Below are 19,025 nucleotides of genomic sequence, written 5' to 3' on the forward strand. Positions count from 1 at the left end.
TTCGGCCACTCAAAAAAGTCTACAAGTTCAACCGTGTTAAACGTAAAAATAAAATAATGACGTGGAACGAAACATTACACGCAGTTGACCGGAACCCACATTGCCGATGGCCATTTAACTCAAAAGTAATTTGACCGACAGTCATTCATCCGACATTTCGGACTACTGAGTTACGCCCCCGCCTGGTCTTCGCCCGGAGAGCGCTGTCTGCTCGCGGCGAACAAGCGGCCAGTACTTTTCCACTGCGACCGCTGCGTTAACACGGCTCCACGCAGCGACGCGCGCTGCTAAGCCCCGGACATCCACACATAAACTCCATTTCACAACAAGAGGCAGGGGGCGGCATTCCGCGGCCTGGAACTCTTCGCGGGCCCTTGGTTCGATGCTCGGCTCTGGCACACGGACCACGAGGCCCGCAATGGCTATGACAAAATACAGTTTGAGGCACACTGTGTCGCAGTGTTGGCTGATTAAGCAATCGGTCTGAGCAGTGCGGGCGGTGGTTCTGCTCCTTGCACGCTCGTCACAATCACACCCCGCTCAAACCGGAACTACAACCGTGCGTCACCTGTCCATCAATCACGTGACCTGTAGCAAACAAGATGGACCGAAAATGTTCATCCGTTCGTCCGTCTCAAAGGTTGGTAACTGCATACTATTCGACGGGTGAAATACTGTAAACGGACGAGTGAAATCATAACCTCCAATTGCATGCAAGGTCAAATCCAATAATATTAAAAAAGGATTAAAGTTTATTTGGTTGCAAAGCTTTTGGCAAAAACAACCATAGTTAACAACGTTCGATGTTAAATTTTTTTGTACACCCTGTGGTGATTCCTTGTGGGCATGCATAGAACCTAACTGTCAAAGCAAAAACCAACATAGGTTGTAATCTATGAGGATCTGAAATATGGTGTGTTCAGCGTTAAACCAACCATTGTCTACATATTTTCAGTAAAAATAACCACTGTCCTTCGTATTATATTTTTTTTAATTAAATGTTTGCTATCATAGTCATGTTGCCAACCAATTATTTTTACATTTACGTTGTTTACTTGATTTTCAACTGCTTATGTGAATCGTCTAGAGGAGCGGATGGTGCTTGTACGCGACGAATCGAATGAAGACGAGGTACGACATAAAGGCTAACTCAATCGGATTTCAGGATGGCGATTTGTGGTGTGACTGTACAACCAGCAACGAAGGAAGCTAAGTTTCAAGCAGCGTGGGAATGCCTGTATGGAGTCTTGAAGCGGCTAAATGATGTGGTCTGCCGCATCCAGAGAGGAAAGAGGGAGCGGATGAAAGGGGTACAATTGAACCGATTGTGGGAACATGCCAGAAGGGATGCATTACCTGTTCGGGGCGAAAGGGTATAATTAGGGGGCAGTGTTACGAACGCAAACAGGACCACAACACGCGCCAGGTTCGGAGCTGGCTAGTGGCTCCGCACAGCCACTGACGACTTGCGCTGTCCACTGACATAAGGCATGCCACGTGTGCCTGGCCGGATTACAAGGGTCCTCGCTACCCACTTCCCTCCGCACCCGCGCACCATTCGGCATCGGGCTATTGTCCCCTCTAGCGGCCTGGGAATACCGGGCTTACAGAGGCCGCCGCAAGGAGTGGTGTGAATTAGCGTCGCTGTTCTGGGTGTTTCGGGCCTGGGTTGGCCCGGGATGACGCGACACTTCACAGCCGCTCTCGTACTCTCGAGAAGGACGCCACGGGTATATAAGCGACGACCCTGGCTTCTGCGGGAGTTCCGAGGCTTCGGAGATTTCTAAGAGTAGGAGAGAGAGTCTCTCGCTCGGGGGGTGATACTGGTGATACACGTGCGCTCAGTGAGGAGTTAAGAGGGCAAGTGGACCTTGGGGAGTGATCCGGACCTATCGGGAGGCGATACCTGCGAGAAGGCCTGGCGAGCCAGTCGGGTGCGACGAGCGATAGTTGGGGACTGTAATGCAGCGCGGTGTGGGTGAGTGTGTGAAGGAAGAGCGGACAGAAGAGCGAGCCACTGTCGAGCCAAGCTTCAATGGAATGTGTTAATGTTTCAATGATAATTTTAGGACTAAGTGTTTTGGATATAAATCTTGAGTGCAGTAATAATTAAATTTATAGTTTAGACATTAGTAATAAATAAAACTGTACTAATTAATTGGGAAATCACTATCGAAACCAATGGTTCTCCCCACATAAATTGTAACAATATGTATTGGGCATTTCATGTGTTGTGTTGCTTGGCGAATAACGTAATATTATTTCAAGTGTTTCTGCAGCAACAACTATGCATTTGTCATGGTGTAATGATGGTCCATAAAAAATAAAAGACAAATTGTTTAAGCCAATTTACAAAAGTCTGGGAATTCATGAAGCAATTTGGAGTAATGAAAACCTGACTTCCTATGGGCAAGTTTTCGTTCAATCTGGTTTCAATCATTTCCTTTGTACAGGATGGCAGCTAGCACTCCACGATCTAATGCATTTACACAGGCTACTATTGTACGCAGATTTCGCGATTTTCATTAGCTACATTATGCACACATCTTGCTCCTTTTTTTTCTAAAATAGTTTGTGATTTATGAAGTAAAAGTCTTTTTTCTCTTTCCATCTAAGTTATGAATCAACTTTTGTGACTTCTTTATGGATACTGTTGGGCGCCTTTGCAAAAACAGCCTAAATAATTTTTTTTCTTAATTGATGCTGGGTTGGGATTGAACTGATGTTTTATCCCACTAAGCTGAAAAAAATTGAACACAGTTCTTTTTAAGAATTTTGGAATGCGCAGCATTTATATATAAGATAAACAAAGGATCTGCTTGAACAGTGTCTTTTATAACACTGTCCATAGCATTCGCCATATCATCTTAAATACATGATTTTCCGAAATTTATATCCATGATAATATAAATAAAAATAACCAAAAAATTACAGAATGGGATACTAGCACCGAATTTGCAAGAAGCTGTTGTTAGCTTTACTTGAAATAGTTACTTTTAACATAAATGTAACTTGTAACCTCAACACACACACACACACACACACACACATATATATATATATAGTTACGAACGTGAGCAGGGCCGCGGCACGCGCAGGTTCGAAGCTGGCTGGGCCCAGCACGGCCACTGACGTCACGTGGCCACCGCAACGTGAGACGTGCCGCGCGCGCCTGGTGGATTACAAGGGTCGCCGCTTCCCCTTCCTCCTGCCCAGTACTCCCCGCGTGGCGCTCTGTCTCGGCGCCGTTATCTGACACCTGACAGCTGGGGAGTTCCGCGGGTCTCCACGCGAGCCGCCAACACGTGCCTCGAGATTTCTGGCGTCGCGTCAGATCGGCGCGGAATGACGCGAATGTCCTCAGCCGCGCTCGTGACTTCTAGAAGTGGGGCCTGGGCCTATATAAACCAATGACGCCGGCCTCCAAGGAAGTTGGGAGTTAAGTTCTGGGGCAATATTCCGGGCGATAGTGCCGCGGGTGCGGCGGAGATTCTCGGCGATAGTTGGGTGGCGAGAGTGTCGCGGGTGCGGCGAGAGTCCCGAGCGAACTTCCGAGCGAGGCGTCGAGTGGAACCTCGGCGAAGGGAAGTGCGACGGTGGCGGCGGAGTGCGGCGACGGAGGGCCACGAGGGGTGCTGCGGCGAGAATTGCGCCAGAATTGCGGCCCAGCGAGGTGTGCGGTGTGTAACAACCGAGTGACTGGGAGTAAACATTTTTAAGTGTAATTGATTATTAGGCATTTTTAGAAGATTTTTCAAATTTTATGGGGGAGGCCCTCCATAAAAGTAAAAACCCCAGGGCCACGCGAGTCTAGGGCTGCAACAGTTTACTTTTGTCTTATGACCTTCAGTTAACTTCTGAAGTTTGCCGTGGATGAACTGGTGGCTAGCTGGTGAGGATAAAGCTAAAACGCATCATAAACGAAAATGGCGAGTTATTAGGCGATGTTAGTAAGAGTGATAACTATCTGGGAATTCCCAGTAGACTTTAATGCACTATTTGATGAACTTATTTAATATTGCTCTCAAAATGCTTCTTCGTCCCATTCAAAGAAGTTTAGTTAAACATTATGTGATGTGATAATATAGATAAGCCTATCGCTGAGTCATAGATACATTATAATTGTCTTTAATTGATCCCAAAGAAAATAAATGTTATATATATATTAGCATTAAATGAATTAAGAACACGTGTAATTTACTGCATTTAAAAATTGCAAATAAGTGTTATTCCAACCTATAATATTCACATGTTCGTGAGAAATATCTTGTAAATTAACTACAAAAACTGGCGGTAGGTATGTATTGTTACGAGTAGGGAAAACAGGTCCGTAAGGATAGCCGAATTAATTCTATAAAGTTTTATTTGCTACAAAAATTTACGTAACAAATTAAATCATCACACTTAATGTCTGTTCACAAATCACTAAGTATCTGTCAAGTACACAGTTCGCACACCTCACTGGAGCTAGGCTCAACAGTGGTTCGCCCCTTACCTCGCACCTGTCCATACACAGTCTCGCTATACTCGGTCACACTCGCACGGTTCCGTCGCTCCGCGTCGCGCCGCTCTCAAGGGTTGTGGTGGGGGGGGGGGGGGGTCTCTCTTCCTCCTCGCCGAACTCACACTTCAAACAACTCGCCAGTTGGAGCTCCCCTGGAGGCCAGCCTCACTGCTTTTATTTCTGTTGAAGTCTTTCTGGAACTGACTGGAGTGGTTGTGACGTGTCGTGTCATCCCAAGCTGACCCAACGCTCGAAACATCCAGAACAGCGGAGCTTATTCACGCCACTCCACGCGACAGCCTCTATAAGCATGCGGATTTCCCAGGCTACTAATACGTGTTAATAATACTATTATTGAAATAAAAACACAAATAAAACCCACATGAGTAAAATGAAAATTGATATGTAATTTCCCGAGTCAGGGTTTGCATGAATGAATTATTAAATAAACAATATGGCAGAAAATAATTGTTGTTCTGAAGAGAAGTGTGCTTTAAAACACAAGAGCATCGTTGAAAACAAGAAAACCGACATGGTTATGTGTTTTAAGAAACTAATTATGTTGTTTAATGCAAAGTAAGTTAGATGTAAAATTTTTGTTATTGTTTTCTTTTATGTAATTATGTTGCCAGATTTATTTACGACATATAGTATGTTTGTGTTGTAGCCGCCATAATTAAGATTCACATTTCAAACCAACAACTTTCAGACTACCAGAGAGCTGTGTCTTGCAACACTTAAAAAATAAATGTAACCAAATTCTAGTTCATTTTAATACCAACACATCCAACATTACACCACACGCTTCTTCGGGTTTCGGTTAGCCATCCTTCGGCTAAATATGAGTCGTAATGCACCACACATTCATTAACCTGCAGTTAGTTTAACTAAAGGCTGGCTAGCCTTCAGATTTAACGAGGTCGTAAAACCTGCCTTGAAAACCATTAATGGACAGCTATATGCTACCTGTATTATCACGGGCGAGTGTGCGGAAAATAACATGGCAGCATGATGCGACACAATAATATGTTTTGATACTCGGTAGTTAAATAATGTATTTTATTATCTAACGATAACTTTTATTTTTCAACTCTTCTAAGAAAATGAAGCATTGGAGGAATTAAAGTTTTCATGTGTAACATCTTAGCTGTCAGTGTACGGAATTTGGTGGGAGTAATTTCGTGAATGTAACGGAAGTCGTAAGGAATGGAAAAGTGTAACCACGGTGCTGCCATCTGTGGCGGATGGTGCGAACCAAAGTTTACAAAACCAAAGGGAAACTTTATAGTATTAACTTTTTAATGAATTTGAATAAGATGGGCAGTATTTTAATCAAATTTCTTGTTTAAAAAAGGTCCAAAGCCAGGGTTTAGTATTTTTTTAAAGTCGTTTTCTCTTTTATAGGAGCCGTTGCATTATATAGTTAAATATTTCGCTCTGCAAATCGAATGATTCTATAGTCGACGTAGCTGCTCCAACGAATTCTAGCGGCGGATGAGGAAACTACGCGTGATAATCATCAATAAATGAAGCTGAAAACATAATTTGCCCTAGGCATTATTGAAAATAGTTCTGCGTTAAATTCGTGTCTTATTTTCGTTTATAAGTGTATTTGCAACATAAAAAAAAACATGAATTTGCTCGTTACCGTGGTTGGATGTTACACATCTCTGGCGAGTATTGAAAGACTCGTTAAACGTTTTTTGCAGTACAGTAAACTCCCTTTTATCCGCGCATGCTACGAAAAAATACAGCACATATGTAAATCTGTATTTTATTACAAGTGAGCAAATTTGAACTCTACTGACGAGTGTATTGTTTGCAGTTTACAGTAAATCATGACTTAAATGTATTGTATATTAATTATTCAGTAAAATTTTAGCATCATTTAAAATTTTTTTCTGTTAATTTTATCTTTTAATGTACATAAATTTTTAGATTTTTAAGTTGAAATTAATGTTTCCTTTGTTGTTTCCCATTTTCTGCTCTTTTGCGGATTATCCGCGATTTTCACTATACGTGGTGGCCCTGCCACTTAATTTCGCGGATAATCGGGAGTGTACTGTAGTATAATGATCGGATTTTACATTTGGAAGAAATTCAATGTTAATACCGCACACAAACGCTGCCATCTATTGGCTTGGTACGATAACTATGGTATATTCCTTCTTCGAATGGTTCTTGCAATGAGAAAGATTGATTTCATTCATTATTTTGGACATACGCCATTCCAAGTTTGCACTGGATGTTATACAGAAAACCCAAAGATTGGACAAAGAAGGACGAAAACACAAACAGAAAACAACCCAGAATCAACCGATATCAAAGGTTAAATATAAACCACAGCACAGAGAATTGAAGGAATTAGAACAGTATCACAGGACACACAGTAGTCTGACAACGGTGAGACAGTTGCATCTAAACCAGTAAATATAGACAAACAACTACTTTGGACGACACAGCGACAGACTGAGGAACCCAGCGATTAAAATAGACAACACAGCGATAATATTGCGACGCATATGCAAACCCAGGTGTTATGACAACACAGGCGAACACAGAAGGCTGCCCACTTCACGTTGCACACAGGGATTTTTTTTTATACAAAATATTCCTTTGGGAACTAGTTGCCAAGAAAATGTTTGTAACACTATAATAGAAATACTGTGATTTTGTAAACAAACTTTGGCTATGGTTATTTTTGCATATATGAAATACGTTTATCTAAATAATACTAAGTTTTCTTAAGAACATTGGCGCATAATTTTATATTTTAATTAATGTTTCATTCAAGCATAATTTTTCATAAATAATGGAAAACATAATAGAATATTGAACGATTTGACTTTATTTTGTTGTGTTATGCTTATTAATACTGGAAAGTTATCCAATGAACTGATTAAAAATAACCTTTAACTGTTGGAGGTACAGAGGCTCGGGTAGGAATCAGAACCATGTATTACTGCGATACAGTTGTTTTCACGTAAATGTAAAAATTTACATGAATATTTCACTTCCGTTTGAAGAAGAAAAGAAATCACAGCGAGGCTACCGTGTGTGAGGTCGCGGCACGTGGGGATGGTAGGGGAGGGTAGGGGGGAGGGTGCTGGCAAGGTGTGCGAGCGGGGGAGGGGGCGGCACCGCCCCGCCCCCGCGCGGCGCGGGCAGTCGGCGCAGCGGCTCGGCGAGGCAAGTGTCGCGGCGACAGCCTCGTGCAGCGCTCGCGGAGATTGGTCCAGGAGTGGGAGGAGAGAGCGCCTGCCCGGACCAATGATCTGCGAGCTGCAGGCCGCCGTGCTCGGGGGTCGCAGGGTGAGTCCAGCCCCGGTGTCGCCGTAATTCCTGTTTCCATCGTGTTTGTTTGCTATTTCAACATCTACACTTAACATTCATTATTCGAGGCGCGTGAAAGTTTGGTATGCAACAAAATGCGCGCGCACTATGAAACGGACATTTAACAAGTCCATTGACGCAGAATACACAAAGTAACACGTAATATATATTAAAACAATAAAAAAATCATTTAAAAATAAATGTTACATTTTTAATATTGAACTAACAGCTGCAACTAATAGTAAGCATCTCTTTGTTGTGTAAACATCTTAGCTCTCGGTATACGGCATTTGGTTGGAGTAATTCCGTGAAAATGGAACGGAAGTCGATGTAGACACATAAATACATAAATAGTTACGTTCGTAAACATTAGGATACTCTCAATATTTATTGGTGTGCCAAATGGAATATATATTAGGTAAACTAAAATAGTCATGGTAAAGAGTAATCCCAAGTTTTAAAATACGTAAGAAAACTGGCATTGCAGTGATGAAAATGCATAGTCTCATTCCCTAACCCCAGTTGTCTCGATAGTTCCATTACTGGATTTTACAAATTGTGCTTTAAGCAAATACATATAAATATGTTATATTTGTTTATTTTGGCTATAGTAATACATAGCTCAATCTATAGGATTGATTATTCCATAGTAAGTAACCATAAATCCTTTATTTTTACTTAAAATAAAATAAATTACTTTTATTAGGAAATAAATGACAATGAATTCACATTGATATGAAAAAATGATACGTTATAATAGTACAACTATTCTTTAATACTTTATGTTATAATTTATAATCACCTAATGTGTGCGGAATCTTTATTGTAATAACTGTTTAGTGAATGTTAACCAGATGGTTAGTATTTTAATTAAATTACTTTGCTAAAATAATGACCAAACCGGGGTTTAACACTTTTTCAAGTCTTTTTCGCTTTTGCGGAGCCGTTTCATTTTATACCTTAACAATTCGCTCTGCAAATCGAATGATTCAACATTCGACGTAGCTGCTTCTACAGCGAATTCTAGCGTCTTGAGTGGAACTACGTGTAATTCACGTCCAGAAATTTGGTTGCAATGTTTTAAATATTTCTCCGTTAAATGTCGTGTCCGAATTTCGTATTATAAGTTTATTTGTAACATTAGAACACAAGAATTTGCATGTTACCGAGGTTATATGTTAATACATCACTGAGGGGTACTGAATTAGCTCACTTAATTTTGTTAAATCTCAAACAATGAACACAGTATCTATAACTAATGTTTATTTAGGTTTACTTTATTTATAATTTAGCCGAGCAAATTGTATTAAAACAAACATGGAATCGGTAATCATGCAAAAGAAGTTTAACTTCTAACGCGTTTGCAAAAGTGCACTCATTTTTTTAAATGTCAAATGCAAATGACAAGACATCAGTATTAACTCGTTTTGTGTAGGTGTTACGAAATGTTTATCTCGATGTGACGTTGTGGTGTCGAACCAAACCTTTAAATAACCATCGACCTATCGACATACACAACATTCGTAGAGGTATCACTGTCCACCTTTGTTCCGAACAGTTAAGGTGAGCGATCTGCTTTACAGACCACGCATAGCTCACTGGCTCCGCCTAGTCATGGGTGTATTTGTGTTAGGCCGTCCTACAACGACACAGAAAACGAATACGGATCACGTAAACTGAGACGTATTCACGGAACAGAGTTTCTACATTAACACGCATGCGGAAACTGACCCGCACGGATTAGCTCGGCAATGCTGAACTCCTCCGTTTACGTTGCTCCGTGAGACCAATAGAAGCTGAATATTTGGCTGCAGTGGTAGCAATTTTTGTTTATGTTCTAAATACATTAAAAATTTATCCAAGCACAAAAATATTTAGTGTTGTATTTTTACTTTAAGGTTTATTTTTATTGTATCTGTAGGCTAAATTCTGCTCGTTCTATAATCTCGAAGCGTAATATTTTTTTAAAAATAATATTTTGTAACCTTGAAATGCAATCTCATTGGTTTCCATGCAGCTGATGCGATAGTGAAATGTTCTGGGAGACTCGTCTCCGTTTACGCGAATACGTCTCCATTTCCGTGCCATTAAGGCGGGATGATAAGTGCAACACTCCCTGGTGATTCTAGCGCGGTATCGCCTCTAAGATCTATTCGCGGTGGACTGGCGCGCAGTATCCTCGTCGTGCTAAGAGAAACTATGATATCCGAGCGGCATCCATAACGTTAAATGACGGAGAAATGAAGATAAAGGTGTAATAAAAGTCCCTTGAGTGCTTCTAAGAATATGTACAGGGTGTTTCATGACTTAATTTTGTTCTGAAAACACGCATTTTAGCCATTTTCACCCTCCTAAAAATACAGTTTAAAAACGAAATACGGAAACAGAACTACTCGCGCTTTTCGTGAGCCAACGCCATTCTGCCATCTCGAGCAGTTGTTTCATTTCTGAAGCTCTGCACGCCGTGTGTGTGACCAGGTAGGCGGGGGCCTAGATCAGGCAGTGCCGCCTTAGGGCAGGCTGCGGCTGTGCCGTCATCACAGCCCCTGCGCTCCGATAGCAAGAGCCGGGCGTCCAAGTACTCGCAGTACGGCACAGCTGCACCTCTGTGTATCAAAACAGCGATTGGGTTTCATTGTGATGCAAAAGTAAAGATGTTTGTGACCTAGAAATGGGTTTCAGTAGGGCCTGAACCCACGTTGTATTTATTGTAATAAAATGTTACTTATTTGACTCAAATTATCAGTTGATTCAACTTTAAGGTTGAAGAAATGGCAAACAGTTTTATTCTTCTAACGATCAGAAGAAAAAAAAATTATCAGAAGGAAATTCACAGGAAGGGAAAAATAATACGCATCGCTCACAGAGAACAGGATTCTGTGTGTACCCAGGTCTGTGGGTATTGCAACGGAGCAGTGAGGTGAAGCGCCAACCAGGGGAAGCCTATACGCCTAGTCAGGATGGGATTAAACCTTGCAGGGTGAGGGTCGCATGCATCGTGTGCTGGGAGGGGATTGGCCAGCCACGGCAGCAATTGATGCCATAACTAACTCCCCTATCTTAAACTCTTAGACTATAACTAGAGATAGTTTGAGCCCAGGTTAGCACAGTCATGCGGGATGCAAGTTTGCATGCATTAAGTGTTGGAAAATACAGGAGACAGAGAATGGTCTGGATGAAGAGTTGTTCAGAGTAGAAAATAGTCTACCTTGCAGCGGCTTCGGACAATTGGACTCATGGTCCACTTTATATTTTAATTCAATGACTAGGTTTATGTCCCTGGTGGTGAGTGGATGCACTAGCCACTCCTACACTTCACAGGGATGAGAGCCACACCCGAACAGTTCCGAAGTTCTCCGAAGTTTGCCGATCGCTGGTGAGAATACACCTCGCGCTGCTCTGGTTGTGGCTGTGGCTTCCATCCCTGTGAACCACGGAAGTACTATTACTATCTTACCAACATGTAATCCACAGAGCGCAAAAGTTTCAGACATGGAGTTAGGAATTGTAAGGAGACGTAGTTGAATTCACTTTTTAACCTTTTCTTTTGCTATGTTGTTTCGCCAAAAAACATAGCGTATATTTCGCTTGATAACGTAAAATGTTGGTTAGTAAGTATCAGTTAGAATATCCATCGTTAAAAACAGTCACTTTCATAAAAAAAATAGTAATTTAAAATTGTTAACACAATGCAAACACTTCACTTCAGCCAATAATTCGGGCATTTAACCAATATGGCGCAACAATGAAATAAAGGGGAAAAAAAGACTTCACACTTTCACCATGTAATCATGAGGACGTGGCCACCTCTGGTTTTAGCCACTGCTGTGTAATGTAATGAAAAAAAAGATAATGTATCTGAAACCTTTTATTTTGTTAAGTAAAAATTGGAATGATAATTTAAAAATATATATTCTTGTTGTATTTCATCAAGAGCATCACCTGATAATATGCATATTTTATTTCTAAGGAGATGTAATTGAAAGTTGTCATTTTGGTTTCAGTTGTTCATTAACAATGTTTTTAAAGTAATTTAACATTTAAAAGTTGGCATATTTTGACAACACGACATGCATTTATGGAATGCCGTCTTGTTAATAGTGACTGACTTGCTACAAATGGTTTCTCTTGTGAAATAATTATTGTTGTTTAGCATTTAATGATTTTTTTCTGTCATAATGGCTACAACAGTAATGATATTGTCAACAGAAACTATCTCATGATCTGAAGAAAAAAAATCATATAATTTCAAAAAATCTTAAAATTTATTATAATTAACGATCGTATATAAAATAATACTTCTAATGCTAACAATCCGGGCAGCATCAATCTGGCAACAGTGTTCGCCATTTGCTCTGTACTGCTATCTAAGCGTAAGAGATAGGCTACTAGATATAGTTTTAATTTGGTTATTTTAACTATTTGTTAATTTTCTTAGAACTATAAAATAATGTCTATTGAAGATAGTATTATTGCAGTTGTATCATTCTGAAAGAATGCAAAATGCAAAACCCAAATTATTATTTAACAAGAAAAATTATTCGTAGCAATTGGTCACTAGTAAAACAAGGCATTTCATTAAATTGTGTGCACTCCTCAAACATGACCCACATTTTTTATATTAAATTACATAACAATTATTAGACAAAAACTGTTGAAACCAAGATGGCGCCTTGTAGTTAAGTCTCATAATATTAAAATTTTCATTAGATATCGAATTACGCTTAGATGATACAACAAGAAAATGTAATTCCAGAATCCTCTTCGCCAATTTACCTTCATGAAATACAATGTTTCAGATACACTTTCCATTCCATTATGAAGTTGCGTCCAAATGTTTGGTTCTTTATGGCATTTATCTGGAGCAGCACACGCCAAAGCAAGGACAACGCTAATGGCAGAAAACTTACGTTGGAAAGAGAGAGAGTAAATGTCTATTAAAATGTGCACAAACCACGTTAGTTTTCCCCTGTTTCCCCCTTGCGAAGACACGGGCGTGACGACGTTGGGAATCTCGGACGCGAGAGGCAGGCGTGTCTTCTGGCCAGCGTCAGTTTGTGACAAGTCGCAGTCGCGCTCTACTAAGACGACGACTGTTCCTTACACATACAGAAGAACACTTACAAATTATCTCGTCAACCGTTGCATATTTTCTGGTGTCAAGTTCGGTCTATGACTGTTAAACGACTCGAAACTGTTAATGGTGATTCTCGTATGAAATAGTTGAAATGAATTTAGGGCGGTATTCCAAGATGTTCGGGTAAGGTAGCGAATAAGCACTGCCTTGTTATAATACAACCGTGACCTAACTCGCGGTCCGTATTTTCAGAACGCGTCCAAACCGAATCCCAGCAAGGAAACAAATCGGCAACCGTTATAATGAACGGCGGCCTGCGCGAGGCTGGAAACTAGTTCCAATGTATTTTAGCGGACGTTTCACAACCATTGATACAATTGTTACGGCAAAAATACTAGGTATATATAGCAGCATCATTGCACGAAAATAGAACCGCCTTTCTAATTTCATCAAGTACTTTTTAAGTTGCGATTATTTATTGTTACAACTATTAAAGTACGCAGAACGTATTCCAGGATAGTTTAGATACCATGAAGTTTCATTTGGCACACTAACACGCTTGGTATGTTCCACGATGATCACGATAGACGCGGGTCCGCCATCTGGACGAAATCAACGGAAAAGTGAGCTCTGCGCATGTGCGGAGTTTGGGCATCAGATAGGTCACGGATAAGACACCGAAATCAGTTCACTGAAAACAAGGGACTGGCCGTGTCCTATCGCGCACTAGGAATACGGCCTTAGTCATTTATTCTTCTCACGGCGAAAAACTTCCACGTATTTAACACGATATGTCGGAAAGAAAACGCTCGCTGAGAAATGCGTACAGAACGCTCCAGAATATCTCGGTATTAAAAAATTATCTAATAATTTGGCGCCGCCGTGGACGCAACTGACCCTCGTCTTTGCAAATACCAACACAACAACACACAATGTTCTAGAACCGAAAACACATAGGTAGTTCAAAGGCTTTTCCAAATAAATTAATTAAATATTAATATTACTTATAAAATGCAATGTCAACAAAATACAGATTCCAGACTAGGTCACCATAACCTTGAACTATTTAATCAGCTGGTACTCTGCAAATTTGGTGAAGGCAGGGGTCTGCAATGCCATAATTTGGCAACGTAATCTCCTTTAAATGGTTTTTTTTTATCTTTCTGTTGATAACTATCGCCTAAAATAAGCAGCAGCGACGCTCCTGGTGTTGCAAGCTACGTTGTAAAAGCTTTTTTTTTGTTTTGTTCTTTTACAAGGATAGTCCTTGGAAACTCAGTTTCCAACAATGTCCTTGTAAATTTTCAAGGCCGAGCTTTGTATCATTTGCAGTTTTACAAATCTCTGCCTTGTAGTTTTACAAGTGATATAGTTGGCAACTGAGTTTCCAAATATCTTCCTTGTAAAAAAGCAAAGAAAAAAATTAAGTGTGCTGGGTTCGGTCCCGACCCAGCAACCTCCAACTGTGAGTTGTAGCAACGCAGACACAAAAAAGAATTATAAATAAAAAAGGCTCTATGCATGAATAGAGACCAGAGAATGTGATGTCTGTGTGTAACTGTCAGTTAAAAATATATATATAAAAAACACAGATGGCAGAGTAAATTAACAGAACAAATGAGTAACAAATTAACAGAGTAAATGAACAGACTAAGAAATTAAACAAAGTACAGAACCGAAATGAGAAGGAGGCAGGGCTCTCGGTCTCGGAACTCGCTCGGAACTTTCGCGGAACTCCGTCGCCGAACTGTCGCGGAGGCCAGCGTCGCTGCTTAAGTACCTCAGGGGGCACCCTTCTCGAACCGACGAGAGCGGCCGTGACGTGTCGCATCATCCCGGGCCGACCCGACGCCCGAAACATCGAGAGAGGCGGTGTTTGTTCTCGCTACTCCGCGCGCCGAACCGCGGAAGTCCCAAGGCCGCTTGGCAATAGATAACAGCGCCGAGGCGGGGAGCGCAGGGGGGGAGGGGGTTGCGACGACCCTTGTAATCCGGCCAGGCGCGCGTGGCATGCCTTACGTCAGTGGACGGCGCGTGACACGGCGCGTGACGCCAGTGGCTGTGCAGGTCCACCAGCCAGCTCCGAACCTGGCACCGTGGTCTGGTCTCTCGCATTCATAACAATATCAGTACCAGATTATTAAACGTTTCATTCAATACATCTGTTTTATAATTGCTCATTTCAATATTTGACATGAGGTATTACTGTTCACAAAAGTGTATCTAAGTTTGCAAATTTTGTAACGAAACATCTTAGCAATATTTCTCTTACTTTTCTGGTGCTTTTTTTTTTTTTTTTTTTTTTTCAAAATGTAGTTATTATTGGTTTATACTACTGTCCCCTTCACATGGTAACAATAACAAATACATGCTCAAGTTATATGTCACACCATCTCGGTAGGTATGTATTTTGTTGTTAAATTTGAAAGCTATAATTGGTTTTACGTGAATCTGATCTTACTTAGCCTTATATATGTATGAACTAAGCTAATCCACGACTTTCAGAATTTCGCAGTACCTATATATTAACTAGCAAATAGTTAAACATGCAAAAAGAGAATAAAAATTTTTCTTTGCATCATTAGATACGGTTTACAATAGTTGTATTAACCGTGCAAGAAAATAGTTACCACGTAAACATGAGCTTAGAAATGGAAACAATATAACTTCAGCTATTCACAACTCAGCAGAGTGCGCAAGAGAACCATTAACTGGTTTTCCTGCCATATTACTTTCCCGATAGGGACACGTCATTGAACTAGAAGATTACGCGAAGGTTTTACTGCGTGAGTTTTACTATTCGTTATGTTGAGGGAAAACGTAGTATTTGCAGACGGTAGGATTAAGTCGAGCCATGATGTCATCAGAGCACAACGAAAAGTGTAACGCTGGGAGGACAACGAAAAGTGCAACGCTGATTTACGTATAATATTGTAGCTGTCAAATTACTTGCCGAAAATACTGATAGCAGTAGCACTCAAGGGAATGTTTGCACAATAGCACACTTGGATACCTTGTGCACTTGCAAACCTGCACTTTCGCATACTTGCTCATTCACACATTTCCGCACTTGAAAACGTTCACACATTCTCAACACTCTCGCTTATACGGTCGTATACATGCACGCACTTGTAAACGTGTTTCAAATATATTTGTGTACCTTACAAATTTCCTATCTCTCTGTCTTTTAAATTTCGTTTCTAACGCTCATGGCGCCACGTACTTAGACCTAAAAAAAAATGAAATTAAAGCTTGTGTTCTACAACCGTAGTGGTGAAACTAAGACATAAAAAAAAAACTGATGCAACCAACTGCCTGCCAATTGAAGCTGACCTTACATCTGGCACCGTATCTGACTTGTATTATTGTCTTATTGTTTATTTTCGCGTCGACAAAGAAGCCATTTTTAGACAGACAAACTCGGACAGAGGAACGGGACAGGAAACGACCATGAAAGGTGAATTGCCAATCCAGCCATTGCCTGAAGCGAAAAATGAATATAGGTACCTAATCCAAGGAAAAACAGACTTGGGACGGTTAGAACCAAGGAGCATGTAAGAAGATCTGGAGTGGACATGTGTAGGGCGAGAGCGAAGCCAGCCGGTTGCGAAGAAGGGTTGAAAAGAAAGAGGAAGAGAGCGTATTTCTACTGCAAACGCAGCCCCAGCCCACTTGTCCTTGAGGTTTGAGTGGCGCTGGTGTGCGGCTACAATGGTGATTTCCTGTAGCGCATATGGCTGTACAAATCGATGGAATTCCAAGCCGGATGGCGTTGCTTTTCACATGTATTAAAGATTTTTTTTTTCATTTGTTAACTAAATTAATTCCCAAAACTTTTGAAGCATCAGAAAAAAGTGGCAAATTTTTTAAACGGAAGTAACTAATCTTCGAACTTTTCGAAAAACCTAAGAAAACTATTTAACAAAGAGAAGTTGTTTCAGTTGTAAGTATAATTCTTTACTTTTTTCATAGATTTCCAAAACGTGACGATCAACGAAAGATCTGGGAAAAAGCGACAAAGCGGAAAAATTGGACTGCGTCTCCGAACCATGCATTGTGTACAGTGCATTTTGAAGATAAATGGGTCTTAAGAAGCGAAAATCTAACTCGATTAAAGGATGATATGGTGTTCGGTATATTAAGGTTTCCCTCAAAGGAACGGTTTCACAATGCTTTTAAGATATTAGATAAATCCCAACATAAGTTTAAAACATTTCTCTTAAAAGTGTGCTTCGTAGCATTAAAAGACGTGCCTTAATTATTTTGCAAATTTATCATTGTTATCGTGACGATGTCAGGGGTTTTCGTATTTTTTTAAGAAATATAGTACAGTATGTATTAGCAACTACGTTAAGAATTGTTATTTTATTCACACAGAGAAAAGAAATACAAAATGCTAAAATTTGGCGTCTGTCTTTTTATATCCTATATAGGCTTGTTATTATATGTGTGTTGTAACATGTATAAAAATGTTAAATATATTCAACAATATTTGGTAATTATATATATTTAAAAACTTTTATGTACGCTACTTGAAACTACGTGAAAGGTTTTCAGTCTATAAAGGCCTATTCTATGATTTTTTTAAATTATTAATTCTTATGCAAACAATTAATAAAATTGAAAGTTTCTTACATTGTCAGTATATGCATAGCATTACAGTTATTACAAACAATTCTCTACCAGTGTTTAGCTAAGGTTTGCATGTTACGTTGGTTGAGTAAGTAGACTGGAACATGAACATGATATTGAAAAGACTTCTAACTTCTACTAATACACGTATATTACAAGAGATTTGTAATAGATTAAATGAAGTAAGTAAGAATTAGTTTTTTATAAACGTTGTGTATGAAATTATAAAATTTGAGAAGTATAATAACAAAAAGAAGTGCGTTACGAAGACATATGTCGGTAGTGTTACCCAGTGAAACATTATTCCCACTTCAACTCTCTGTAAAAATAAAAGTATGGGGTTGAATGCGTCAAGAGTGGTATATAAATAAAATTTGAAGATTCTTCCTAATTTCATACGCAGGTGTCCCCCACCTATAGTTGCAAACAAAAATTTTTCCTCGATGTTGAAATTTACTCTGCGTATTCACAAAAAAATTTGGCAGTAAATAGGTATTTAATTTTTAAAAATGAAAGTATTCATGTTTCGAAAAAAAGATTAAAGAGGTGTGGGGAAGAATGTTTACAGATAATCCAGTAAAATTTTCAGTTTGATTGTTTTGATAGTTTCGGAGCTGTTGCGAGTTTAGTTTGGAGGATTTTACGGCCGCGCGAGACAAGTTTGGCTCGTTTTCGTTTTCTTCCAGCGTAGGAAGCAGGGAATAAACGCCGATACCCGGCTTCACCTCGCAGCCTTTGCTGGCCTTCCCTTGTCCTCTCCAGATGTATTACTGTATATTAGCTCCATGGTTAGAACCAGGATTCCAATCCGGGTACCCTTCTGTCACTACTCGTAGCGCTCCACTAGCTACGCCACCTATTTTGGTCGAATATTTGTTGCACTTATTATTTTGCATGCAAATTGAAGGGAATAAACGTATATGGTAACTTGCAATTATACATTTATTAAATTATCTTGGCATTCGAGATGGAGCCGTGTAGAAGCAGTAGATCCGACCAACTCCGTGGTAGAAGCCACCACTTCGACACAGCTCCATCTCGAAATACAACACGTCGATTCCTCAAACCTGGAGATACCTGCTGCAAATGAAGGGCATTAGCAGCCGCAGACTTTGCGGGGATGGGCTATTTACTTTTATGGATGCCCTCGCCCGGAAAATTTGAAGGGAAAAAAATTGAATAAATAGTGTCTCAGGCTGAAAGCCTACACACTCTACCATGCGGGGTTTTAACCACGCAGAAAGGGCGCGTGTATCTATGTATTATTGGCCAGTCATGGCTGCGATTGGCGCCATGGCTGACACCCCTTAGGTTATCTAGTTTAAAACTAGCTAAAGGGACCCAGGTAAAACCTGCATAGACACAGGGAAAACCTTGGGCCAGGTCATGAGGGGACCAATTACTCATGCATTAATACAAGCAAGAGAGCTACTGTACAAGAAGGAAAAAGGTTCAGGTTAAGAAGAGTTGGGCGGGGCA

The 19,025-nt window shown here is 40.3% G+C and overlaps 1 protein-coding gene across 2 annotated transcripts in view; it reads left to right on the forward strand.

The window, feature by feature from the left end:
* Positions 1 to 19,025, forward strand: part of LOC134535339 (synaptic vesicle glycoprotein 2B) — a 108,838-nt gene that overhangs the window by 17,659 nt on the left and 72,154 nt on the right. The window contains exon 1 of one of the 2 annotated variants that reach the window (XM_063374413.1): positions 7,677 to 7,816. The exons of the other annotated variant lie outside the window; for it this stretch is intronic. Within the exon in view, the coding sequence (XP_063230483.1) occupies positions 7,775 to 7,816 (42 nt within the window). The 5' untranslated portion in view covers positions 7,677 to 7,774. Of the gene's footprint in view, positions 1 to 7,676; positions 7,817 to 19,025 lie in introns of those variants that run through there. 2 annotated transcript variants of the gene reach the window in all.

Source organism: Bacillus rossius, chromosome 1 (assembly GCF_032445375.1).
Source record: "Bacillus rossius redtenbacheri isolate Brsri chromosome 1, Brsri_v3, whole genome shotgun sequence".
NCBI lineage: Eukaryota > Metazoa > Arthropoda > Insecta > Phasmatodea > Bacillidae > Bacillus > Bacillus rossius.